The sequence below is a fragment of the Lutra lutra genome, chromosome 15 (assembly GCF_902655055.1).
Source record: "Lutra lutra chromosome 15, mLutLut1.2, whole genome shotgun sequence".
NCBI lineage: Eukaryota > Metazoa > Chordata > Mammalia > Carnivora > Mustelidae > Lutra > Lutra lutra.
In genome coordinates this window covers 60,709,815-60,737,705 of record NC_062292.1, presented here as the reverse complement: position 1 = coordinate 60,737,705, position 27,891 = coordinate 60,709,815, and the positions used below count along the sequence as shown (strand labels likewise).

The window sequence follows — 27,891 nt, the reverse complement described above, 5'->3', positions numbered from 1 at the left end:
GGGTAGCATCTATACCTGTGCTGCTCAGTACTGTAGCCACGAGCCACATACGGCTGTTTACATTCAGATGAATAAACTGTAAGTAAAATTCAGTTCTGTAGTTGCTCTCGTCACCTTTCAAGGCTTCTTTGACCCGTGAGGATTAGAGATGGGGTCTGCACCCAGGCCCGACTCTCAAATCCGTGCTTTTTCTACTCTGCTCCTCCATCACCGGAGGCTGGAGTGCTCTGCTCGGTGACTGGACTCGTCGGCCGTGGCCGCATGACCACCCAGAGGCCAGCAGTGTACACTCTTGCTGTAGCTGGGACATCTTCCCCAGCATGGAGCAAAAGGAGGAAAATGAGGGCTGTTTTCATAAAGCTTCAACTTGGATTCCTTTTATATTAAAATGTCCTTTATAATAAATGATGGTGTTTGTGAATGGTATTTGAATATGAATGAATGAATATAATGAAGTGAATGGTATTTGTGGTCCAGACTTGAGAAAAACTGACTTTATGACAGGCTGGGGTTATGGTTTCGTTTTTTTGGTTTTTGTCTCTCGTGTTTAGTTTTTCGTAAGCAGTGCACCTCGGATGAGAGAACTTGTGGTTTCCTTTCACATCACAGAGTCTGGGCATCAGGGAAGCAGCACAGGGGCGGCCTGGGGATGAAGGGACGTTTTCACCTTTGTTGCAAGTCTGGACGGGATGTAAAGTCTTGTGATCCATCTTTGTCATTTTGCTCTTGTGGAATGGGCTCCAATGAGGTTTTATAGGAACCCCACCACGTGAAATGATGCTGTGATTGAAGAGGGGAGCCCAGAGCTCAGCCTTGCCACTTCCCCAGGCGCCCCACCCAGGGTGCCTGAATCCATTGTGTACATCTCTGCTGCGGAGAGTAACAGAGCTACTTTGTTCAATTCCTTTGTCTCATGGAGAAAACAAATTTTTTTGGTGTAAGTACTGCCCCTCACTGCTCGTCCAGCAGTGTATGTCCCAGAGTCGGTTTATTTCTGTGGAGAAACACATTCTGGCCTTTGCTGTAGGAGACAGAGAACCATTCGGGTCTAATTACTCCACATTGCACCGCAGGGTACCCCGCAGCAGGGAGCTGTGTGCCCTCAGGACAGGTTTATTAGCCTCCCTTAGCCTCAGTTCACCCGGCTGGATGGGGATGGGGCCTTGGGACTTGGACTTAGACCCTCCGCCCCCGTGGTTGTTAGGCCTTCAGACTCGGACTGGATCACAGCCCCCGCTTTCATGGGTCTGCAGAGGGCAGACGGGGGGCCTTCTCAGCCTCCAAGATCATGTGAGCCGATTCTTCTAATAAGTCTTCCCTTACATCCACCTGCCTGCTCCCTTTTCTACTCCGCTGTATCTCTGGACAACCTGACTCACGCAGCTAAAACACATAAACTGTTTCCCTAAAAGGCAGAGAGAGAAAGGGGCAGGACGAGGACCCCCACAACAGGCTGAGAACTTCCCATGGCCTGACGGCTCTGCAAAGACAGGCAGTGTGTGTCAGGACGGGGAAGGACACGGAGCCTACAAGTTCCCCGGGGCCACAGCATTCCTGACAGCCATGGAAGCCCAGCCTTGTGTCCCGAGTGCAAAGGACAAACCCGTGGCCTTCCACTTGGAACTTCAGCCCTATTCTGCAGACTAGCATTCCGTGGAGACGGGGTTCATTTTAAAACACGAAGCTGAAGGGATTAACAGTGTGATTTATTTCTTTTTCGTGTGCTACAGTAGCATACAGCTAATCCGTATATATAAAAAAAGAGCAGGCTCTCTGTCCTGCGAGGGCTGGGGACTGATTTCCTCTACCAGCACCGAGTGGAAAAGTGCTTCCCTCTGGCAGGTAACCATCATGCAGAACGTGACCCTGTCTGTCATCACGATCTCGACCGTGGGCTTTCTCAATGAAATGACAAGGGCCCAGAGCGTAAACATGTCAATGAGCAGGAAATCCTGTCCACTTACTCCACCAGGAGCCTAACTGGGAAATAGGTCTTTGAGGCAAACCGGAGCCCGAGCATCGTCAGTGGCTCTGATCTGTGGGAGGAGGATAATCCTGGTCCCTCTCTCCGTCCTCCAGAAGGGGTGAAAGATTTCACAGACAAGTGCTTTGAGCACAACCACAGCTTCCTTGATTAGTATCTAAAAGGCACTTGGGCACATTTTCAGTTAGGAAAGGGACTGAGACATGAAGAAGAACACTGAGCCGATCTCTTCTCCCAAAAGACACAGTTTGGGGTTTGGACTGGAAGCCTGGTCCGTGGAGATCTGGTCCCCACTCCGCCCCGGGCACGCTGCCCATTTTCAAAAGGCAGACTCCACATCCCCCATCTCCACGCACACAGTCTTCAGCTGCGAATAATACTCGATTGTCACCCGGCCGTTCTCTCTGCCGAACCCTGAAAGGAAGAGGGGGGTGAGGATGACCCACGTGACTGAAAAGTCCTCGGTGAGTGTCAAAGACAGGCCCGGCTGACCCCAGCAGGGGAGGAACACAGAACTGACAAGGTTTGGGATGAAGTCCTCAGCTGCTCTGATCAGTGATGGAGCGAGGCAGGGGTCAAAGGGACCCAATGGCCTTCGGGGAGGGAGGACAGGGAAATAGCCATGTCTCATCTCTACGACAGGAATCTGAACTTATATACCTACCGTTTCAGGTCGAGATCTGAAAACGTTCAGGCTTTCCCATCCAGTGTGAAAACAGTCCCTACTACGACAATCGGCGGACGCCTCCGAAAGTTGCTGCTAACCTGGGGCGCCTGCCTGGCTCCGCTGGTCTTGATCTCAGGGTCGTTAGAGCGAGCCCGGCCATCTGCTTCAGATTCGGTCTCTCTCTGTCTCCCTCTGCCCCCCACCCTGCTCCCTCTCTCTCAAACCCCCAAAAAACAAAAAACAAAAAAAAAAAGAAAAAGAAAGATTGCTTCTATTGCTTAAAAGCTAACCCTATAGACTAACTCTGAGATTATGAAATAAACAGAGATGCACAGACCTGACTGCACAGGTCCGAATGGGGACGGCCACCTTCCCAACAAAATGTGGAAAACGCAGGGAGTCAGCTTGGGATTCTCTCTTCCTCTACCTTTCCCCCCTACTTGTGTGCACAAGCTCGCTCTAAAATAAATACATTGTAAGAAAAAAAAAAAGTTGGTGTTCACTGAAAACTTAACTCTACAGCAGAGATTTTTTAAACCTTTTCTTACACCAAATCTGTTAAGAGTGGCTTGCTTTCCCACCCTGCCAACTCGTAATACCGGGGGACTCTTCAGGCAGCCCGGTCACGAGGTCACACGCCACAGGGCCAGCATCCCACACCTGGCCTCATGGCACCCGGCCTCAGGCTCATGCAGGACTGCCTCCAAAGGGCAAGGCCACATCCCCACACATTCACGCCTCCACGGGCACCGTTCAAAGGTGATTTCTACAACAGCCCTGACAAGGCCTGGCTCTGGCCTTTGTCCCCTTCCACACCCCGAGCACAGAGCCAGCTGGGTGGGGTCGCCCAGGTTGCTTCTCCTCCCATCTGGCCATGTTTCAGTCTCTCTCTCATGCCAGGTAGACGAACTGAGCGCATGGATCCAAACACGCCAACATGAGGAAGGGAGAGGTGACCTAATAGGCCGCGCTGAGGCCTTCGCTGCACATTCCAAACCTTTCCCTGCACTGACGTTTGTCTTAATAACGCAGCATCTGGTGCCCCATCTGCATTCTGTACCCGTGTGCGCAGCTCCTCTAGGCCTACACAGGGATGAGGGGGGTCAGAGGAGCGTGACGAGGGAATGCCAGGCTAAGAACAAAACATAAACCCAACAGCCACCATCTCGTCAGCTCTCCTCAGACTCTGGATGTCGCTAACACTGTCATGGCCACGGATGCGGGCCAAGAGGCCAGGGCTCAGGCTCTTCGCGTGGCGCCCCCACAGTCAAAACCGATCTTCAGGGAAAGGCAGAGGAGACTATGGAGAACATTTACAGGCAACAAGATACAAGAGAACCTCGGAGTAAGGGCTCTGCCCTGGCCGCCTCGAGGCTCCTCCTCACACACGGGGCCTCCACACACGCTGTTACAGTAACGCGCGCCTGACCGACCGCATCCACGTCAGCAACGGGCGGCAGCTGAGGGACCGCATTCCTGGATGGCGTCCAGGGCAACCCTAGTGACTCTAACTGCTGTTGAAAACAAGTTAATATCTGCCTGCTGCGACGTCAGAGCCACTTGACCTCTAAAAACTCCACAGCTGGGGATCTGCCTTCGGCTCAGGTCATGATCTCAGGGTCCTGGGATCGAGTCCCGCATCGGGCTCCCTGCTCAGCGGAGAGCCTGCTTCTCCCTCTGCCTCTCTTCCCCGACTTGCACACACACTCTGTCTCTTTCAAATAAGTAATAAAATCTTAAATACAATACACACTCCACAGTAGACGGCAATGACCACCCCAAGGAGGGAACATGCGGAGCGGATTTACGACTCCAGCAATCACAGACCATGAAGAAAAACCAATTCCACCCACGAGAGGAACTTCCTCGAGACGTCTACCAGCTGTTCACAAGCTAGGCTGCACACACGTAAGAACCTTCTGGATGGCTTTTGCGGGGAGAAAAAGCTGCTTGGCTTTGATTCCCAGAGACTGCTCTGGTGGGCCTGGGGAGAACCAGGAATCAGGGTACTTTTCGGATAGTATGTTCGGATCCCGGTTTGGGAAGCTGGTCTGTAGGGGCTGAATGAGGACCAGTATCCCGAGAGGCCTGGTTTGCTTTCGCACTCGCCGGCTCCTCACCTGACCTCTTGTATCCTCCGAAGGGCAGCTCCACGGGGCTGACATTGTAGTTGTTGATGAAACACATACCGGCCTGCAGCCCGGCCACCACTCTGTGCGCGCGCTGGATGTCCCTGTGAAGAGAAAACGCGACAGAACAAGCTGCTTATTCATAGCTTTGCTCCTGCTCTAACAGGAAAAGTTAGGCTACCGGTTCTAAAGGTCTCAAAGAATTGCCAAGTTCTCGTTTCTTCACTGGGTTTTAAAATCTTGTGGCATCCCTGCAAAACAGAGAAGGACCTGAGCTTTATAGTCTCATCTGAAAGCATCTATAAAGTCGCAACAACAAGGGGGCCAAACACTTTGGGAGAAAAAGAGTCTTTTTAACAAACAGTGCTGGAACAGCTGGCGACCCACACGTCCACCAAGAGGAAGGTCAATCCCTTTCTATACTATACTGAGTTCATAAATATGAACTCAGATGGATCACAGACCTAAAATGTCAGAGAAAAAACCATAAAACTCTTCAAAAAGAACAAGTCCCCAGGACCCTGGGTTAGATAAAGCCTTCTTAGACATGATACCAAAAGTAACAGACAAAAAGAAAAGAAACAGAATGAGACTTGGTCAAAATTTACAATTTTTGTACTGCAAAGGAGACTATCAAGAAAGTGAAAAAGACAACTCCTGGAAATGCAAATCAAAACTACATTGAGGGGGAGCCTGGGGGGCTCAGCCAGGTGAAGTGTCTGCCTTTAGCTCAGGTAGTGATTCTGGGATTCTGGGATCGAGTCCCACGTCAGGCTCCCTGCACAGCAAGGAGTCTGCTTCTCCCTCTCCCCCTGCTGATGCTCGCTCTTAAATAAGTAAATCTTAAAAAAAAACAAAAACAAAAACAAAAAACCTACACTGAAACACCACTTCACACCCACCGGGATGGTAGAAACCAAAAAGGCGGAGAGAAGCATGGGATGCCCCAGATGTGGAGAAACTGGCCCCTCCCACATCATTACTGTTGCCCCAAGAGGCCACGCTGCCTCTTGGGGGAACAGTTGAGCACTGCCTCAAAGAGTCAAGCAGAGTCATCATATGATCCAGCAATTCCACCCCAAGGTATGCAGCCCAGGCAGAAATGAAACATAACCACACAGAGACTCAGATACAAGTGTCAACAGAGACATGATGCAAAAGAGCAAAACAGTAGAAACAATCCAAATGTCCAGCAGGTGAATGAACAAGATGTATCCATACATATTATTCTGGAAGTAATGACACCTGCTACAATATAAATGAACCCTGGAAACATTCTGAGTCAAAGAAGCCAGTCAAAAAAAAAACAAACAAACAAAAGAAAACATTTTTAATTATATGTTTTTGGCCTATATTATATAGATCGGTGGGGTATAGAAACTACATTATGATCTAATCTCTATCTTTTGCATTTTGTTAACATAGTATTCAACCTACTTCTGACTCCAAGTTTGATAACCCATGCAAATATGTATATCATAAACATGATTTGGATTAAAATAATCTTAATGTAGACCAAAAAAAGGTATCGTGTCATCAAATACTGAGATGAAAAGTGGAACATTTCATCAGTGATTGTACTGACTTATGTCCATCAGTCCAAATACTCTGATACTTACAATTATTTGGGTAGCTAAAGTGATGTATAAGTGGTTCAGTTAAATTGGTTAATGTTAGCAATACAGGTCCTTCGTGAGAATTTTCATGTACTCTCTGCTACATATAACATAAAATTTATGGACGTGAGCATAAAATACTATGTGTACACTATAATATATATGAGGCATTATAAAAATGTGTTATTATTACATTAATAAAATTTTAAATGAGACCAGAAAAAAAAAGCCAGTCACAAAAAGTCACATACTGTATGATTCCATTTATACGAAATATTCACAACAAGCAAATCCGCAGCTGGGGCAGGTGGATCAGTGGTGCCCAGGGCCTGGGGGGAGGGGACAGTGAGGAATGACTGCTCATATTCGTGGGATGCTGAAAATGTTCTAAAATTAGGTTATGGTGACGGTTGCACAACCCTATAAATACACTAAAAAACAGTGAATTGTATGTTTTAAATGGGTAAATTACATGGTACGGATTATCCTACACAGCTGTTAAAAAAGGAGCGGCGTGCTGGAGTCACCCTCTGTGAGATCCTCTCCCCGGCCTGCAGCAGCAGAGACCAGACACTTAACCCAGCCAGTCCTCGCTGCGAAGAAAGCAGCTCCTGAGAGGACAGGGCAGGACTCTGAGAGTTTCCGTAAGGGTGGATCCCGCTGTCCAAGTCCATGGGCTGGACAACACCGAGAGGGAACCCTGACATCACTGTGGTCTTGAGGCAATTACGGTATGTTCAAGTAGGTTCATCAGTTACAACCAACGCACCCTCGGGACGGGGACACTGATGATGGTGGGGGGGGGGCAGGGTTTATGGAAAATCTCTGTGCCTCGCTTTCCACTGAACCTAAAATTACTCTAAAATATAAAACCTACTCAAATATAAGAAACAAGCAAACAAAGAAACAACAGCTCCTCAATCTTTTCTTTCTTCAGGGTTCTTTTTTTTTTAAGATTTTATTTATTTGAAAGACAATGAGAGAGAGAGCACAAGTAGGGGGGAAGGGGAGAGGGAGAAGCAGGTGTGGGACTCGATCCCACGACCCGGGGATCATGACCTGAGCCAAAGGAGGACAGTTAACCAACTGAGCCACCCAGTGCCCCTACACTGTTTCATTCATCAGACCGTCCAGGGGGACCTGGGTCTTCTTTCCCAGGTTCCTCACCACAAAGCTATAAAAAAAAACTGAGCCAGCGTAATTCCAAGTATAAAGCAGTATAAAATAATTCCAAAGTGTAAAGCAGTCCCAGAAAACCACCCATAACCGCCACAAACTAAACAAAGTTTGAATATGGTCAAGCCGTCTGCAATCATTTTCAAGGAAATTGTACCCCCAAATCACTTCTTACTTGTATTATAGTGGTTGATGTTTATGTGTAAGATACTAATCACAATTTTACTTACGAGAGTCACAACTGGAGACAACAGCCTGAACGAAAAAAGGCCCACGTATTTAAAAAAGCATTCCATTAAGGGGGTAGGAGAAGAATAAATGAAACAAGATGGGATTGGGAGGGAGACAAACCATAAGTGACTCTTAATCTCACAAAACAAACTGAGGGTTGATGGGGGGAGGGGGGTTGAGGGGGTGGGGTTATGGATATTGGGGAAGGTATGTGCTATGGTGAGTGCTGTGAAGTGTGTAAACCTGGCGATTCGCAGACCTGTACCCCTGGGGATAAAAATATATGTTTATAAAAAATAAAATTAAAAAAAAAAAAAAAAAAAAGCATTCCAAACAGGAACTACTCTAAAGTTGTGAAAAAATCACCTTTTTGGAGAATACTGCCCAGTGTTTAGATGCTTATCGGTTTCTAAATTCCTTGACATGCAGGTTTTCAGTAGGCGCCCAACCTGATGCTTTACACAGATCAGAATCTTAACCTTAGTTCAATGAATGAATGAAATAGGACGGAATGTTCATCAACACTGTTTACAGGTCAATTTCAATGCAACAGCACGGGGCTCTGGCCGGTCAGGGCAAACTAGAGACGCTTCTCTGGCACCTTTGGGCCTCGCCTGGAGCAGAAAATGCTGATGAAACGTCAACTCCAGAGAGGAAATAGAGCAGTGGCCTCTCTGGGCAGATCCGGCATACATCCCCTGTTCCTGCAAAGCTGTCTGAGGTGTCCTTCCCCACGTACCTGGTAAAGACCCCAGCCGCTAAGCCAAAAGTGGTATCATTGGCTCTTTCCAGGACCTCAGCTTCAGTGTCAAATGGTAAAATGGACATAACTGGCCCAAAGATCTCCTCTTTCACGCAGGTCATGTCGTCTCTGCAGTTAGCTGCAAACATCGTAACAGAGCCAGACATCAGTGACGGGGTTACCGTGCTTGGCGCTTGAAAACGCCTTCTCCGCAGTAACGACGAAACACACAACCCTAAGAACGCCTGAGAACCCTGCTCAAAACACCAGCTGCAGCCCAGCCGCGAGGTCTGCGACTCCTCACGGACCTACAAAGATGACAAGAGCTTGGTGTACAAAGTACAAAAAGCACTCTGGTCACCTGTATGTCACACTCTACTTTGGGGACACCTGCACTCTCTTAAAGATATAATAAATAACTCTGAGGCTGTGCTTCAGGATAGTTCATTATGTTCTAATTCTCTGAAAAGCGGTAATCCACATATGACATTTAGGGAAACGATTGGCCACAATATTAAATTACCCAAGAGTCCCAGGAAATACTTTATAACCTCCTGCGGGTTGGTAACACTGGGTGGCTCTGTACGCAGTGACTTCCCTGTCCCAGAGTCAGGGCTGACGCGGGCTTGCAGTAGCAGCTGCTGCGAGGGAGGGCAGGTTCCCATCCGAGATGGAACATCTACTGTACTTTAGCCCCCAGATCTAAAGGGATCAAAAATTAACCCAGACTCTGTTGTGACTCCCACACTTTAATACGAATAAAAATGAACCAGGGGCTTATTAAAAAGCAGATCGCTGGGCCCCACTCCCTGCGAGTTACACTGAGGGTGGGAGGCAGGAATCGGCCCCTTTAACATGTTTTCCAAGTGGCACCGACATCATGGACCACAAACCAGGCTTTCAGAATCACGGGAATAAACCTTAGTTTGGTCAGCTCCCTGTTCTTTGCCCAGGTTCACAGCCTGTTTAAGCATAACTTTTTTTCCTCATTGTAAAATATATAATCCCTGTGAAAAACGTGGAATATTCAGCAATGCACCAAGTACAACAAAAATCACCTCTAATCCCCAGCAACCAGAGAAATCCACTGTTAATATTAGGATGCAAACTCCATTCCTTCTCTCTCCCATGCATACATTTATTTTTTAATACATCTGGGTTAATACCATACACACCACTGTTTAATCTCTATTTTTTATTTATATCTAAAAATACATTGTAAGCTTTTCCTATTCACTTAATAAGTACGAGCTAATCCATGGTATGGATGGTAGGCTCACAGCTTTCAAACCTCAGCACATCTTTTTTTATTGTGAGCCTTAAGGCTAAAATGCGTCAGATAATCAAGTGCTGGAAAGGGACACCGCTGTCAACCTTAGGGACAAAGATCCGCTCCATCTATCCTCTAGACAAGGTGTAAGGAATGGAAATTACACAACATAATTTGATCTGTATAGTTTTTTAAAACCTATGAAACTGATTTTTTTTTTTACTATTTTTTAACTTCGAAGTTAACTAACATATATTATTAGCTTCAGAGGCAGAGGTCAGTGATTCATCGGATTTAGAGAACACCCAGTGTTCATTGCATTCTGTACCCACCTAATGCCCGTCACCCAGTTACCCCATTCCCCCACCCTTCTCCCCTCCAGCAACCCTCAGTTTGTTTCCTATGATTAAGTCTCTTATGGTTTGTCTCCCTCTCTAATTTCGTCTTATTTTTCTCCTCCCCCTCCCCTATGCTCCTGTTTTTTTTTCTTTTTTAAGATTTTATTTATTTATTTGACAGAGAGAGAGATCACAAGTAGGCAGAGAGGAAGGAAGCAGGCTCCCCGCTAAGCAGAGAGCCCGATGAAGGGCTCGATCCCAGAACCCTCGGATCACGACCTGAGCCGAAGGCAGAGGCTTTAACCCACTGAGCCACCCAGGTGCCCTCCTGTTTTCTTAAATTCCACATATGAGTGAGAATATATAATTGTCTTTCTCTGATTGACTTATTTCACTTAGCATAATACCCTCTAGTTCCATCCGCATCATTGCAAATGGCAAGATTTCATTTTTGATGGCTGCATAGTATCCCATTGTAGGTATATACCACATCTTCTTTATCCATTCATTTGTCAATGGACATCTCAGCTCTTTCTATAGTTTGGCTGTTGTGGATATTGCTGCTATGAACATTGGGGTACAAGGGCCCCTTCAGATCACTACATTTGTATCTTTGGGGTAGATACCTAGTAGTGCAGTTACTAGGTCAAAGGGTGGCTCTATTTTCAACTTTTTGAGGAACCACCATACTGTTTTCCAGAGTGGCTGCACCAGCTTGCATTCCCACCAACAGCATAAGGGGGTTCCCCTTTCTCTGCATCCTCGCCAACAGCTGTTGCTAGTTTTAGCCATTCTGGGGGCACCTGAGTGGCTCAGTCATTAAGTGTCTGCCTTCAGCTCAGGTCATGATCCCAGGGTCCTGCGATCAAGCCCCAGATCAGGCTCCCTGTTCTGCGGGAAGCCTGCTTCTCCCTCTCCCACTTCCCTGCTTGGGTACTCACTCTCACTGCATCTCTCTGTCAAATAAATAAATAAAATCTTTAAAAAAAGTTTTTTTTTAAATCCATTCTGACTGCTTTGAGGTGATATCTCACTGTGGTTTTGATTTGTATTTCCCTGATTCCAAGTGATGTGGAGCACTTTTTTCACGTTGTCTGTTGGCCATCTGGATGCTTCTTTGAAGAAATGTCTATTCTTGTCCTCTGCCCATTTCTTGATTATTTGTTCTTTGGGTGCTGAGTTTGGTAAGTTCTTTATAGATTTTGGATACTAGCCCTTTAACTAATATGTTGTTTGCAAATATCTTCTCCCATTCTGTCAGTTCTTTTTTTTTTTTTTTAAGATTTTTATTTATTCATTTGACAGAGAGAGATCACAAGTAGATGGAGAGGCAGGCAGAGAGAGAGAGAGAGGGAAACAGGCTCCCTGCTGAGCGGAGAGCCCGACGCGGGACTCGATCCCAGGACCCTGAGATCATGACCTGAGCCGAAGGCAGCAGCTTAACCCACTGAGCCACCCAGGCACCCCTGTCAGTTGTCTTTTGATTTTGTTGACTGTTTCCTTTGCTGTCCAAAAGCTTTTTATCTTGATAAAGTCCCAGTAGTTCATTTCGTCCTTTGTTTTCCTTGCCTTTGAAGACGTGTCTAGCAAGAAGTTGCTGTGGCTGCGGCTGAAGTCAAAGAGGTCGCTGCCTGTGTTCCCCTCGAGGATTTTGATGGAGTCCTGTGTCACAGTTAGGTCCGTCATCCATTTTGAGTCTATTTGTGTGTGTGGTGTAAGGAAATGGTCCAGTTTCATTCTTCTGCAGTGGGCCGTCCAATTTTCCCAACACCACTGGTTGAAGAGGCTGTCTTTTCCCCAACGGACATTCTTTCCTGTTTTGTCAAAGATTCGTTGACCATAGAGTTGAGGGTCTATTTCCGGTTGTCATTCTACTTCACTGATCTATGTGTCTGTTTTTGTGCCAGTACCATGCCGTCTTAATGATTACAACTTTGTAATAGAGCTTGAACTTTGAGATGGTGATGCCACCAGTTTTGCTTTTTCAACATTCCTTTGGCTATTCGGGGTCTTTTCTGGTTCCATACAAATGTTAGGATTATTTGTTCCATTTCTGTGAAAAAAGTTGATGGTATTTTGATAGGGATTGCCCAGAATGTGTAGTTTGCTCTAGGTATCATAGACATTTTAACAATGTTTGTTCTTCCAATCCATGAGCATGGAACATATTTTCATTTCTTTGTGTCTTCCTCAAATTCTTTCCTGAGTGTTGTATAGTTTTCTGAGTATAGATTCTTTGCCTCTTTGGGTAGGTTTATTCCTAGGTATCTTTAGGTTTTTGGTGCAACCATAAATGCGATCAACTCTGTAATTTCTCTTTCTTCTGTCTCATTGTTAGTGTATAGAAATGCAATTAATTTCTGTCCACTGGTTTTATATTCTGCCATTTTGCTGTATGAGTTCTAGCAATCCTGGGATGGAATCTTTTGGGTTTCCACATAGAATATCACACCATCTGCCAAGAGTGAGAGTTTGACTTCTTCTTTGACGATATGGATGCCTTTCATTTGTGTTGTCTGATTGCTGAGGCTAGGACCTCTAGTACCATGTTGAACAGCCATGAAACTACTTGATATTTTTATAGGGACACTAAGATATATTGTATATAGGGATATAAGATATACTGTAACATAACAGAGGAAAGCACAACAACAACACGACCTAGAGCAGTGGGCACCTCTGAGGTAGGGGGAGAAGTAAAAGGGTTGAGGACAGCAGGACGACCACACACTTGTCTGTCCAAACCAGGAGATGTTTAAGATTGAAAGGACGTGCTAAAAATTATTAAATTACAAAATTTTTTAAATATTGCCAGACTATCTGACAAACTGGTTTTATTATACTGATGATATATTGTTCAAAGAAAAACATATTCTTCAGCAACTTTCCTGAGAAACAAAATTCATTATTTTATCAAACATGACCTTCCTTTTTTTTTTTTTAGCTCCTTGCTTCCAGAACAACAGGTGTCAACCCAGTTAAGTCTCAGGTAAACTAATGCACGGTGCTGTCCAAGAGGAAGGAAACTAATCCACACTCCCATCCACATGGGAGGTAAGGAAGAACTTCTACTCCTTAAATCTGAGCAATGAGGACGTGGTTTACCAACACTTGCTGTATACCGTATACATATTTTATAAATATCCTTTTCTGACATTTAATTCAAACAATTTAAAAGCAAACAAGAAGGGGACGTACCCAGTACACAAGGTCTCATGTAATATCCGTCCTTCAGTTTGGGATCTTCAGGTACATGTACGTCTCCACCACATAGCACTTTAGCACCCTGCCGGAAAAGAAAAAAAGAATGCTTATTTTCTGCTTAATATACAACACTGGGGCACCTGAGTGGCTCAGTTGGTTAAAACATCTGCCTTCAACTCAGGACATGATCTCCGGGTCCTGGGTTCGAGCCCCGAATTGGGCTCCCTGCTCAGCAGGAAGTCTGCTTCTCCCTCTCCCTTTGCCCCTCCCCACCTGCCGCTTATGCTCTCTAGTAAATAAAATCTTAAAAAAAAAAAAAAGTACAACCCTGAGATGCATCCCTGAAACGTTCAGTGTGTCCTGAGCAGGCGCCTAGTCACTCCACTGCAGGAACAAAACAGAACATAGCCGAGGACACTGTGACATCGCGAGCCAAGCGGGTATTAGCACAGGCAAAGGGCACCCAGCAAAGAACGTGGGATGATTCCCCTCCGCCTTGCCCAGCCCATCTCCACTTGTCTCGCACCTGCTCCTTTGCCAGCTTAACAAACCCGAGGACTCGCTGCAGGTGTGGGCGGTTGATGAGGGGACCCATCCTCGTATCTTCCAGAAGGGGATCTCCGATTTTTATCTTCTCGGTCCGTTTCACCACTTCCCTTGTAAATTCATCAAGAATCTCCTTTTGCACAAAGACTCTCGTGCCATTACAACAAACCTGAAGGACAGACACAAATTTGTACGTGTGTAGGGAAGGAAAAAGGAAAAGAGGGAAGACGCCAACAGCTTTACTCTTAAAAGAGACAGTAGAGGGGCGCCTGGGTGGCTCAGTGGGTTAAGCCGCTGCCTTCAGCTCGGGTCATGATCTCAGGGTCCTGGGATCGAGTCCCACATCGGGCTCTCTGCTCAGCAAGAAGCCTGCTTCCCTCTCTCTCTCTCTCTCTCTCTCTGCCTTCCTCTCCGTCTACTTGTGATCTCTCTCTGTCAAATAAATAAATAAAAAAAATCTTTAAAAAAAAAAAAAAAGAGAGACAGTAGACCTTTTTTAAAAGGTTAGTTCCAGCTCTAAAAATTATCCCCATCCTGGACAGAATTATCCATGGAATCGTGGACATACCACCCTCTCAGCAAAGAAACCGCCTGCCGTTCGAGAGGAAAGTTCTAGCCTTTTGTTTGTTTACATTTCCTCAAGGCCGTTCACAGACCCCCATGAGTTCTCCTACTGCCTCCTGTCAGAGGCTCGGTGAGGCTGTATATTTTAAGAGGCAGAGGAGATGGGAGAGGAAGAACAGACCAAGAACGAAGGGCTCGAACCTAATGAAAACCTGAGGCATTTCACAGCAAACTTCTCTGTCTCTAAAATCACAAATCATTTATGACCATTTAGATCCTCCCGTAGAACGTGAACACAAATACTGTTCAAATGTTATCGGAACTGCAGATACAAAGTCCAAAAACAGAGCCAAGTGCCCATGTTCACAGAAAAATGAAGACGTATCAAAGGTCACAGGAGATGCCATGAGTCAAATCTGCAATTATCTGAGGGTCAAAATAAATGATGGCAGTAAATGGACTGTAATCCATAGAATGAAGGAAGAATCCATAGTCCGTAATAGTAAAAATAAATGAGTGGAAAAAAATATGGGAGAAGGGAAAGTTCCTTCTCATAGAGGAGAGTGAACTAATAAATGCAGAAAAACAGAACTGGGAAATCACCATTTGGGAACCCCCATAAAAGAAAGTGTTTCCAGCAAAAATCATCCAAGGGTGTTACGACTAGCGGGGGAGAGCCCGGGGAGGCACAGAATCCTCTCGCACGGTCTGCTCTGTGACCCATCTTCCCACAGAGGGAGACACAGTGACTTCCCAGAGAAGACACCCCTCAGCAAGTCAACCAAACCACTAAGAGGGACACAACATGACTTCCGAGGTGCTTTTTGTCTCAAACCCATAACCCAAATCTTATCAAAAGGAAACACCAGACAGACCCCAGAGGAGGAACATTCTACAAAATAAATAGCTTCTATTCTTCAAAAATGTCAAGGTCCTGAAAAATAAAAATAATTGAACAGCTGACTGTTCCAGGATAAAGGAAGCTGTGGGGACACAACTAAATGCAACATTCCTTCCCAGATTTGATCCTGGACTAGAAAAAAGAAACTATGATTTTGCTTTGTTTGTTTCTCCTAAAAGGACTAATGTCAAGCAAATGGCAATATGTGGGGACGCCTGGGTGGCTCAGTTGGTCAAGCATCTGCCTTCAGCTCAGTTCATGATCCGGGGGTGCTGGGATCGAGTCCCGCATTGGGCTCCCTGCTTGGCAGGAAGCCTGCTTCTCCCTCTACCCCTCCCCCTGCTTGTATTCCCTAATTAAATATATAAAATCTTTTGTAAAAAATGCCAATATGTAGATGGGGCTGCAGAGTGTGTATACTCTACCTGAGGTCATTGATTGTACTAAATGCACCATGCTTACATAAGAGAATGCACTTGTTTCTAGAAAATACACACAGGAATGTAAAAGTTACAGATCTTAAGCCTACAACTTTCAAACACTTCAGAAAAAAAATAAATGCATACATAGGTATAGAAAGAGAAACAGAATGACAAAGGAAACGTGATAAAATGTTAACATCTGAGAAAGGCGGCTCAAGGGTACACGGCATTCTTCGCCCTCTCGGTGCAACACTTCTGTGAGTCTGAAATTATTTCAGAACAAAAAGCTTTAAAACACACTATTCAACAAAGGGGTGAGATTCCTCTGAAACCTCTGCCCGGGACAGGTGCATACCTCACCCTGCGTGAGGAAGTTGGCCATCAGCGCCCCCTTCACAGCGTTCTCCATGTCACAATCCGAGAAGATGATCAGGGGAGATTTGCCTCCCAGTTCCAAGGTAACAGGTTTGATTCCCTTAGCTGCCGTCTCCATGATCTGACAGAAGGAGAACACACACACTCGGGAGGGTCACACGTATAAACAGCACGTGGCGTCAGCCAGACCCTCAGCCTCCAGGCCCCTCGGACTGCGCACCACCCGCAGCCTTGCTCCTGTCGGGGACCCTGCCCTTCGCCTACTTATCCTCTTCCAGAACCCCGAGGAGAGTCCGCAGGACTGCACCTGACATTCTGGAGAGGGAACGCATTTTCAAACTGCCGTTCATTCACGTGTCACAGGCGGAAACTCTCACTACTATTACTGCGCTCAAGGCTGACAGCTAAGGTCAAAACCGATACATCAGAAATAAACTGCTTTGGTGAGGCTGTGACGTGTGTAAGCCTGATGATTCACAGACCCGCACCCCTGGGGCAAATAATACATTACATGTTAGTAAAAATAATTTTTAAAAAAGAAATAAGAAATAAGCTGAGCGAGTACCCTTCCTTCCGAGGTGGTCGCTGCAGAGGCCCTAAGACACCCGGGACCCAAGTGGCAGCCCAGACCCCGCGCTCTGAGGCACAGGCAGGAGCTGGTGACTTCCATCCGCTCGGGCGCCGGCCGCCAGCCTGACGTTCCCCTCATCCCACTGCACTCCCTGCCGGCGCCCCACGTTGCCAGCACACTTCCGCTCTCCGCCCCGAGCCCCACGGCCTCCCTCCCAGGACTGGGTGAGATCGGAAGCGAGGCCTCCCACGTGGGCTCTGGGCAGGCCCGACGCTGCCGTCTGTGGGACCCGATACCGGTTTGATCTTTACCTTCGAGCCGGTGGGCACGCTCCCAGTGAAGGAGACCTTGGCCACGTCGGGGTGCTGACACAGAAACTGGCCCGTGGCCGCCCCTCCCTGCACCACGTTGAAGAGCCCCGGGGGCACGCCGGCCTCCGTGTAGATCTCAGCCAGCAGCAGCACGGACACCGGCGTGAAGGGAGACGGCTTGAAGACCATGGCGTTACCTGCGCGAACCCAAGACGCGAGAACACAAGACTTCTTGAGGCCGGTGATCCTCTGAGCACAGGACAGGAGAACAAGCCAAAGACAACTCCAAGTGTTTCCCGTCCCCCCTCCAACCCCCCATCAACTCCTAGACCCGCACCGGTACGAGTAAGTAAACTCAGCTTGTTCCTCTCACGTTGGCTCCTTGCCATGGGCAGATCCAGGCCAGCACTGGTCCAGGCTTAACTGGGAACACCTGACACTCGCATTTCCAGGCCTTTCCACATCTATTATCTCATTTAACGCATGCCATAGCAGGAGGAAGTGCTGTGCTCACTCCCATTTTACAGAAGTTGAAACGGAAGACCCGAAAGGTTAATTCTGATGAGTCTCCAAAGCTAGTGACTTAGCTCTATTCCTCCTGTCCCAGCTGCCTCGGCCTCGCATGGGAATTTGCAGAAAGCAGAAGGGCACAAAGCACGACACGAGGAAAGCTGCATTTCCACATAGCGTCCCAGCCCTAGTGCTTTCCTTAACGTCAGGATTTTTTTTCCCGAGATACAATAAATCATCTTTTCCCACTGATTCCTCTTTAAATAGTATGAGAAAACTTCTTCGGTCAGCCAGCTGAAGTTTCTCTAACGGAAGCCTTGTTTATCATTTGTCTTACGCAGGAGGAAGTTTATCTTCTGCTTCTTAAGTGAAGCCAAACTCCCGAGTGCGATTTCCTCCACAGAAATTCATCCCACAATTCTTGTGCAGAAAGGAAGAGAACTTAAAAGGAGCCCCAATCTACATCAACTTGACAGTAAAAAATAAGACCTCCCAGACCAAAATTAATGGTCTTCTTTTCCATAAGAAAAATAAATTAGATAAAGAAAAGTGGGAATAGGGCGCCTGGGCAGCTTAGTCAGTGAAGCGTCTGCCTTCGGCTCAGGTCATGATCCCAGAGTCCTGGGATCGAGCCCCACATCTAGCTCCCTGCTTAGCGGGGAGCCTGCATCTTCCTCTCCCTCTGCCACTCCCCCTGCTTGTGCTCTCTCTCTCAAATAAATAAATAAAATCTTAAAAAGAAATAAAGTAAGAGCGGGAATAATATAGACGCAATCCGTGTGCATAAGCCACGCTGCTGGGTCCCAGAGCAACAGGGCAGGAAGGGACACACGTCCTCTGAGGCCTTAGGTGCCCCAAGGCAGGCAGCCCTTCTAACGTGCAGTGTGAGTGTGTGAAGGAGTGTGTGTATGTATGTGTGTGTGCACACGGGCACGCATGCACAAACAGGTGAGAGGTAGAGAAAAGGGCCAGAATGTTGGCTCCCACGTGAGAATCCTTCTTTCTTACCACAGGCTAAGGCGGGCGCAGACTTCCAGCAGGCGATCTGGAAGGGGTAGTTCCAGGCACCGATTCCCACACAGACGCCAAGCGGTTCTCTTCTGGTATAACCGAAGGAGCCGCCTGGGAGCTGGATATGTTCGCCTAAGAGGGAAGCAGAGTCACAGAGAACACAGGACTGCTTTTCCGGACACGCTGCCAACACTGGGTGCCACACTCGGCGGCCTCCCGCTATCTCCGGCTTCCCGCTGTCCCCGGCCTCCCCGCTGTCCCCGGCCTCCTGCCGTCCCCGGCCTCCCGCTGTCCCCAGCACACAAGCGCTCCCCGTCTCCACTCTCAGGCTCACTCTGGACTTGCGTGCGCGCCTCCGCACATTCTCTCCAAGAAAGACTCCGACCCGTCCCTCAAAGTCACGTTCACTCGACTTAATGTCAGTCTCTAAAACCTTAGAGGATCTAGCAGGTAAGAACCTGAAGGCAACGAGATGGGGACCTGCACCTCAGACTCTGGCTCCCACAGCCCTGCGGGGTGCCGGCGACCATCTAACACCAGCTACAGCAAACCTCACAGAGTCAAAACCAAAACGAAACCGAGCCTTTTCTGCTAACTAGGCAGGACTAGTAAACATGGTAATGCTCACTGACTCTGGCAAGAACAGGTTTTTAACCACTTGGCTCAGGAGCCGTGCTGAGTGCGTTACATGTATTTTCTCACTGAACCCTCACGACCACCCACGAAGACAGTTTCAACAAGGAAAGATAAAGTCATTCTCAGGGTCACCCACGTGGAGAGTGACAAGCCCAAGACTGTTAACCCAGGGCTGTCTTCATCCCCACATCTCTCTCCCTGGCCACCAGAGTCTGCTCCCCCACCCGCCTGCCAGCGGTCCCTGGGGCCAGGCGAGGGCTCACCAGCCATAGAGCCCGCCAAGCCAGCGTAGTACTCCAGGCACTGCCACGAAGTGTCGATGTCCCAGCGGGCCTCAAAGATGGACTTGCCGTTGTTGATGGTCTCCACAGTGGCGATCTCATCCTTCCGTTCCTCCGGGTAAAACCGAAGACTAGATTTAAGACATATATAAGGGCACCCGGGTGGCTCAGTGGGTTAAGCCTCTGCCTTCTGCTCAGGTTATGATCTCAGGGTCCTGGGATGGAGCCCCACATCGGGCTCCCTGCTCGGCCGGGAGTCTGCTTCTCCTTCACCCTCTGCCCCTGCTCGTGTGCTCCTCACTCACTCACTCTTTCTTTCAAATAAATAAAATCTTAAGGGAAAAAAAAAAGGAAAAGAAATGCTAAAGAAATTTCTTCAAGCAGAAAAAATATGACACCAGATGGAAATCAGGGCCTACACAAAGGAATTGGGAGCACGAGAGGGCGAAGCGGGACTTGATCCCAGGACTCTGGGATCATGACCTGAGCCAAAGGCAGACACTTCATCGACTGAGCCACCCAGGGGCCCAAAGGGCCAATTCTTAAGAGGACAAACCCTAAATGCTTACACACTAGAAACAGTAAAAGACAAACTAAAATAATAAATTATCTGCTTGAGTTACCACTTTTGGTCTATTAAAAATAATTTTTTAACAACAGAATAAAATACTTCGTTGAGAGGAAATTCTCCATGAACACTGTCACATCTCTGTGTGACCCAGGCTTTCTGAGCAGAGGATGCTGGAAAGCTGAGACACAAAGGCCTTGGAAGGCAGACACAGTGTCTTCCTAAGGACAGACGTGCCAAGAAGGAAGTGCAGAGGCAAAGCTCACTGCTTCCCATTTCTGGAGACACCTGCTAACTTCCCAGGGTAGTAAAGCTGGTAACACCATCCCCCTGAACCCTGGAGGAGATGTGCTTACTGAGTCATCGCTCTCGCTCCAGGGGAGGGAAGGCACAGGTGTGAGAGCAGCTCCTGTCTAAACTGAGTCTCAAAACTTGAGGGTTCCCCTCCTGGGGTGCAACTCTGCAAGCAACAGGGTAACCTGTAGCTCTCACTGCATCTCCTCTCAAGGACTGGAGCTCAGAAAACTAGTGATAATGTACCACTCTTGCTGCTGCATTTTGCTGTGAGTGACAAATTGTATCTTTCTACAGGCACCTGGGTGGCTCAGTCGGTGAGGGTCTGCCTCCAGCTCAGGTCATGGTCTCAGGGTTCTGAGATCCAGCCCCATGTCGGACTCCCGGCTCAGTGAGGAGCCTCCTTCTCCCTTAGCCCCTCTGCTTATGCACTCTCTCACTCTCAAATAAATAAATAAAATCCTTAAAAAAAAAAATTTCTCTAATCCAGCAACTGTCTCCTATCACTATATACATATATATTTACGTGTGTGTGTGTGTGTGTATACACACATATATATATATATATATCTTTGCAAATACGGTAATTATCAGATATGTCACAGTTTCTGACTTACACTTATGAGAACAAAAACTCACCAGAGTTCTACCACTCAGAGATAGCCACGATTCATATTTTGGTGTACATGCTTCCGAGTCTTCTAATTGTTTGTAATGAGCATCTCTAGTCCTTCTGCTTTTTAGGACTGTAAAAGCTGGGGAACCTGGCTCAGTGGGTTAAGCTTCTGCCTTCAGTTCAGGTCATGGTCTCAGGGTCCTGGGATCGAGTCCCACATCGGGTTCCCTGCTGAACAGGGAGCCTGCTTCCCCCTCTCCCTCTGCTGCTCCCCCTGCTTGTGCTCTGTCTCCTTATCTCACTCTCTGTCAAATAAATTCTTTAAAAAAAAAGACTGTAAAAAGTTTAGGGGCTCAATTAGTGGAACATGCAATTATTGATCTCAGGGTCATGAGTTTGAACCCCATGTTAGGTGTAGAGATTACTCAAAATAAATAAAATTTTTTTAAAAAGACTATAGGAAGTTTTAACTTTGTCTTTATTTTATTTATTTTTAAAAAGATTTTATTAGACAGAAAGATATCACAAGTAGGCAGAGAGGCAGGCAGAGAGAGGAGAGGAGGAAGCAGGCTCCCTGCTGAGCAGAGAGCCCGATGTGGGCCTTGATCCCAGGACCCTGAGATCATGACCTGAGCCGAAGGCAGAGGCTTTAACCCACTGAGCCACCCAGGCGCCCCAACTCTGTCACTATTTTAGAGAGAGAGAGAGAGAGCATGTGAGCAGGAGGGAGGACAGAGGGAGAGAGAGACTCTCAAGCAGATTCCCCCCCCAGCATGGAGCCTGACACAGAGCTCCATCTACAATCCCCAGAACACGACCTGAGCTGAAATCGAGAGTCAGCCGCTTAACTGACTGAGCCACCTAGGTTCACCCTAACTTTGTTTTTTAAGAAGGAAACATCTATAAATTTACGAAATCTTCCCAGGCAATTACGGTAGAATATGTACCTGGAAAAAGAGTGGTAGAGTCATCAGAGGAAAAAGGAAACTGGAAACAAATACAAAGAGTTAAAAAGGAGACAAGCTGCAAAGGACACGTTAAAACAAAGAGAAAACAACCTGCCACGGGTCAGAGAGAGCCAAGATCCAGACAGCAATTACTCAAAGAAAGCATGTCCCATATACCCAGGTGAGCACACGAAAATGTTCTGCAGTTTTGCAAAAAAAGCATCACCTAGGGGTGCCTGAGTGGCTCAGTGGGTTAAAGCCTCTGCCTTCGGCTCCGGTCATGATCCCAGGGTCCTGGGATTGAGCCCCGCATCAGGGTCTCTGCTCAGCGGGAGCCTGCTTCCTCCTCTCTCTCTCTCTCCCTGCCTCTCTCTCTGCCTACTATCTCTGTCAAATAAATAAATAAAATCTTTAAAAAAAAAAAAAAGCATCACCTAACAGAGCATCAAAGTCTAATGGCAGATCAGCACAGAGAACCCTCAGAGCAACTCCAGGGGGACATTTCTGAAAGAGAAAGAAAGTGAAACATACCCTTATTATCCTGGCAGCCTCCAAAAGAATTCGACAGCGCTCCATGCCAGATTTCTGCCTCCATATTTTAAAGGCAGCTTTTGCATCTGCGACAGCCAAATTTACTTCCTTCTCTCCCGAGCAAGTGAAAGTGGCTATCACTCGGCCTGTAACAGGAAATACAGTATTATCTCCAACAATCACCTCAAGTTTAAAGGAAGTACTCTGTATCCACATTGCCTTGTAGCGACCCTCTTCCTGTTTTTTAACTATGGTCTGACTTCATGACCACCCCGATGCCTGCGGTTCTTCACTCTGCTCTGAGGCAACGGAACCCTTTAAGAATCTAATAAAAGCTGCAGACTTCTCTCTAGAAAACGTATGTCAGCACATCAGAGATTACAGAGAGCGTGTCCCTTGCCCCTAAGCAAAACATGAACTTCAGGTTAAGAACCCTATCTTATGTCCTTCTCTATCTCACAGCTGAGCTGGGTTTTGCAACCCTCTTTAACAATGTTTGAGAATCTCAGGGGTCTTGCGAAATAGAAGTTGAAAGTCCTCAGTCTCCCGGGTTCTGAACTCTGATTTTTTTTTTTTAAGATTTTATTTATTTATTTGACAGAGAGAGATCACAAGTAGGCAGAGAGGCAGGCAGAGAGAAGGGAAGAGAAGCAGGCTCCCCGCTGAGCAGAGAGTACTGACATGAGACAGGGCTCCATGCCAGAACCCTGAGATCGTGACCTGAGCCACCAGGCGCCCCTGAACTCTGATTTTATATTCCACTCTGTATTCTACATAAATCATATCATAGTGCTGACACTTCATGAATATGGTTAATAAACAGCAACATCAGGAAAACTTATCTCTAAACACAAGAAAAAAATTTTCTCAAACAGGAAAAAATCCGGTCTCTCCTTTTCTTACTCCAACCTTATTCCCTATATCCCGGTGCAAAATATGTGACTGACTCCACCAACAAGAATTCTTTAAGTACCCCAAATCGGCAGTTCCTTTTCCCTCCAACCAAGACCTCCAGGGACTCTGCGTTTTCCAGAAAGATTTCACAAGCCTGCAATTTCTGCTACAAATTTGAATTGCCAGTCAGTAAGGGCAGTGGCTAAGGATGGTAATTAAAGAGAAATTTTTCTCTCTCCTGTATGCCTATGGGGATGGGGGTGGAGAGGCTGTTTCCTCCAGCAAAGTCCCCGGATCCCTGGGGCTCCTTCCTGCTCTAAGGTTACTACTGCTGTGTGGTTCAGTGGGATTGATCAATCCTAAATTCTGCAGTTCTTTGCAATCCAGTTTTGTCCCTCTGGCTACCGGCCATTCTGGTTTGCACAAAACATTTACATTTTTCTCCCCACAAATATTCCATAAAGCTCAGCAAAACAAACACAAACCAAAACTAAAACCTCTTCCTCGTTGGCTGTGCGATCTTCAGAATTCTCAGAGCAAACCCAGGGCCCAGCAGTGTTTGGCAACTTCCAGCACTGGATAAAAGCTGGCCTTTTTACTCCTTCCCTAATTCTGATTCATGCACAGAAATAGTTTAAGGCTAGGAGATGGCAACAAAGTCCTCATTCATGCTCATTAGAGTCATCTACGCACGCCTCTCCCTTCTCCACACTAATGTTTCCACCTGCGTCCTTCTGGAAATGCTAATTTTCTTCTGTGCGCAAAGTTGAATACACTTTAATAGCGAACAGGGCACAACCTCATGCACCATGGCTTTGTAGACTCTTCTCAAGCCGCTGTAGCATTACCCACCACCCCTCCGCCCCCAGACGCAACTCACCAGCTGTCCAGTTTCCTAGATTCCCCTCCCGTCCCTATCCAGATGCATTCGTGTTGGCACGGTGCCCTCAGCTGCCTGCACACGTAACTCTGTTCTCCACACTCGACTATGCCCAGCAAACGTTTGCCCAACGCACTAAATGAAGGCTCAGGGCAGAACACTTCCAAGAGTGGGGCGGGGAAGCGCCAACCCGCGCCCAGGCCCCGCCGCCGCCCCCTGCACCGCTGCGGCCCCCGCCACCCGCCGCGCAGGCCCCGCCGCCCGCTCTCCGTCCCGTTACCGGTTGCGGGCTCGAACGCCTTCTCGGTGCCCGAGGCGTCCGCCGGATCCACGCGGGCCCCGCCGCGGTAATTGAGCGGCTGCGACACAACGAAAGTGCCGGTGCTCATGGCCGCAACAGGAACAGGCCGAAGGGTGCGGAGAAGCCGAGCGAGAGCTGCCAAGCGGGCTCGGAGAAACATGGGGGACGCGCGCGGCAGGGGAGCAGAGGTTTGGGGCTGTGGGGAGGGGCGGGGCCTGCGGGAGAAGAGAGGCCTGCCGGGAGTGGCTGGGCTTGCAGTGAGGGGCGGGGCCGCGGAGAGACCCGGCGAGGGGCGGGGCCCTGGGGGCCGCGGGAAGGGGCGGGGCTCGGGGAGGGGCGGGGCTCGGGGAGGGGCGGGGCCGCGGAGAGACCGGCAGGCAGGGGGCGTGGCCCTCAGGGCGGGGCCGCTGGACGGGACGGGGCGGGGCCGCGGGGCGGGGGCCGGGGGCCCGGGGCCCGGGGGCCGGGCTGCGGGGAGGCAGGGAGAATGGATGCCGGCCACCCCGGGGATACCCCAGCGTAAGGGCCTCCAGGTGATCAGGTGAGGGGCAGGATCCGGGAGACTTGGTGGCAGTCTAGGCTCCTAGGTGGTCCGGGTCAGTCCCTCGCTTAGCCAGAAGGATGGGACTACCCACCAGGGTCAAGCTCACACTCACACACACACACACACACACACACACACACAGAAAACGAGAACCACGTGAGGAGATGCACAGGTGAATAAGCTTGATGGTGGTGATTATTTCACAGTGCATACCTCTATCAAAACACCAGGTCGTACACCCTAAATACATACAGTTTTTGTCAATTATACTTCAGTAAAGATAAGAAGGGGGGAAAAAGTTCTGAGAGAACACGGACAATGTTAAGTCCTTGACTGTAGCACTGTTTGTGTCTGCTCTCCTCCACGTCCTCATCGGAAGTGGGTGCTGGCGCTTCTGTTTCCAATGATGATGGAGTAACAGGAACCAGATTTATCTTCTTGTCTCAAACAACGAGAAAACTGGGCTAAACATAGGAAACAATAATTTACAGATACAGGACAACAGGTAACATAGGATAGTGGTCCTAAGTGAGCCCTTCAACTTTCCCAGCTGTCTGCCAAGAAAGAGCGTCCAGGTCACAGGGCAGGGAGAAGGAACCCAAGTAGAGCCCAGCCATCTTCCCGAACAAGGAGACAGAATTTCCAGTTTGAGAGTGTGAAGGGGGCTAAAAAGGAAGGAACTATACAAAAAGCTTTGGAGATCAGCAGACTGCCCTTGGTTTGAGGGCTGAGTACTGATCTGTAGTACTGGGGAGGAGACAACTCAAGGCCAAGGGGAACACCGCCAGAAAGGAATAAACAGGAATATCCCTTGAGCTCATATGGGACTAGGAACTGTGTTCCCACCAGCCAGAATAGAAAGACCTTTTAATAGAAGGCATTGTGTAGGGTCCTCAGAAGGATATTTTCTCAGCAGTGGGGTCACATTAACCCTAGGCTAGTGGCTGCTTTGGGTCTGCTGTAACAATGCTTATTCGCCAGTCTCAGAAGATCTAATCAATTCCAAGTAACTCATCTGTACCCCAGGAAAAAAACCTTCAAATATTTAAAGGAATACAACTATGTCTAGCAACTAAAAAAGTGTAATCCAGAATGTCCAGAGCCAACCAAAAATTATCATCATGCAAACAACAGGAGAGAAATCGATCAAAAGAAAGACCCACACAGATGACAGAGTTAATACACAAGGATGTTAAAAGTTATTATAAAAGCACTCAATATGGTTACAAAGGTAGAGGGGAAAAAATAAACATGATGAAGAGGGAAAGATATATAGAAGACCCGTATCAAACTTCTGGAGAGGAAAAACATAATATCTGAAATTTAAAAGCATACCAAATGGGATTATGCAGAGGAAAAGACTAACGGGTTTGAAGACATAGCAGTAGACTTTCTCCAAAGTGAAACACAAGGAGAAAAAAAGACTGGAAAACACAATAAACAGAGCATTTCTGGGCTGTGGGGCACTATCTAGTGACCTAACATTCATGTAACTGGAATTTCAGAAGTGGGGGCTTTGGGAGGTGAAAAGAAAAACGTTTGAAGAAATAATGGTCAACATTTTTCCAATTTTCATGAAAACTATAAATTTAGCAATCCAAGAAGTCTGATGTACTTCAAGCAGAAGAAACATTAGCTACAGCCAAGCACGTCCTATTTGAAATACTAGAAACCTGTGGTGAATAGAAATCCTCAAACAGATGCAAAGGAGTGTGCTTTCTGGAGAGCTATTTGACTTTCACAGCCTGATGTCTGCAAGATTGGGAGCACAAGATTTGTTTTATTCTAACGAACACTTTTTTTTTTTCCAGCCTGGCTCCCTGTGGTTTCTTCGGGAACACTTTCCAAAAACATACAAGGCATTTACTCTGTTTGCTTCTATCTAGTCCATGGGTTGGGAGCCTTACCCAGAGGTCTTTTGCAGACAGAGTCCGTAACCTGCTTCATGACTGGCTTCCTTGCCCCTAAGCTCCTCTTCCTCAGTTTACCAGCACCTGCTGTGGAACCGCCTGAAACAACTGGGCAAGACTGGGATGAGATCTTGTTGGCCTGAGATGTCTTCATGGGAGGCCCCGGAGACAAGGTGGACAATTCTTGTCTCTTGCTATTTATGCTCTTGAAGCAGTTGGCTCTTCAATATCTCCAGGGTCCCCAGTTCTGGACTCTTCGTTCCCTTTTTCTGCTCCAAAACCAGCAGCCTAACCTGAGCTCCTTTCTTGCTAGTAATACCTAGCTCAAAACAGCAAGAGGCAGCCACCTCATACCTTCTGGCTCATTCCAAACACCTACTGTAGATGTACTGCCCACAGTAGGAACTGGATCTGCCTATCAAGTCCCCACAAAAATGGTTCTACCAACGTTTTACCTAAGCAACTGCGGATACTCCAGCTTTTCAGCTGGTGATATCACTTCCTAAACTTTTGCTAGGCATCTACTAAACCAATGCCTGTGTTTTCCATGTGTATCTTATTTTTTAAAGATTTATTTATTTTAGGGGAACCTGGGTGGCTCAGTAGATTAGCGTTTGCCTTCAGCTCAGGTCGTAATCCCAGGGTCCTGGGATCGAGTCCCACATTGGGCTCCTTGCTCAGCAGGGAGTCTGCTTCTCCCTCTGCCTGCCGCTCCCTCTGCTTATACTCCTTCTCTCTCTGATAAATAAATAAGTAAATCTTTTTAAAATAAATTTATTATTTTAGAGAGAGAGAGTGCATGAGAGCCTGGGCAGGTGGAAAGGAAAAAGGGAGAGGGAGAATCCTTGAGCAGACTCCCCGCTGAGCACCCCAAAGCAGGGCTTGATCCCAGTGATGTGGGAAACAAAGACAGATGAAAAA

General features: G+C 47.5%; 1 protein-coding gene across 1 annotated transcript; it reads right to left on the bottom strand.

Moving 5' to 3' along the window:
- Positions 1-1,685: 1,685 nt before the first annotated feature.
- ALDH9A1 (aldehyde dehydrogenase 9 family member A1) lies at positions 1,686-24,726 on the bottom strand. Its single transcript, XM_047705099.1, has 11 exons — positions 24,496-24,726; positions 22,442-22,587; positions 19,468-19,597; positions 18,566-18,700; positions 17,048-17,244; positions 16,146-16,286; positions 13,884-14,072; positions 13,352-13,439; positions 8,543-8,684; positions 4,772-4,884; positions 1,686-2,398 (listed from the first exon to the last, which is right to left on the bottom strand). Exons 1-11 carry the CDS (start codon positions 24,674-24,676, stop codon positions 2,304-2,306), a joined length of 1,557 nt encoding a protein of 518 aa, XP_047561055.1. The 5' UTR covers positions 24,677-24,726; the 3' UTR covers positions 1,686-2,303.
- Positions 24,727-27,891: the final 3,165 nt, after the last annotated feature.

What these genes read in the sequence shown, in the direction of transcription:
- ALDH9A1 (XM_047705099.1), bottom strand. Translation starts at nt 24,676, where the DNA reads ATGTTTCTCCGAGCCCGCTTGGCAGCTCTCGCTCGGCTTCTCCGCACC. An exon ending in TGCGCCCGCCTTAGCCTGTG is followed by an intron (nt 17,245 to 18,565) that starts GTAAGAAAGAAG and finishes GGGTTCGCGCAG; the next exon opens with GTAACGCCATGGTCTTCAAG. An exon ending in GCGGCTGGGGTCTTTACCAG is followed by an intron (nt 4,885 to 8,542) that starts GTACGTGGGGAA and finishes TTCTCTTCACAG; the next exon opens with GGACATCCAGCGCGCGCACA.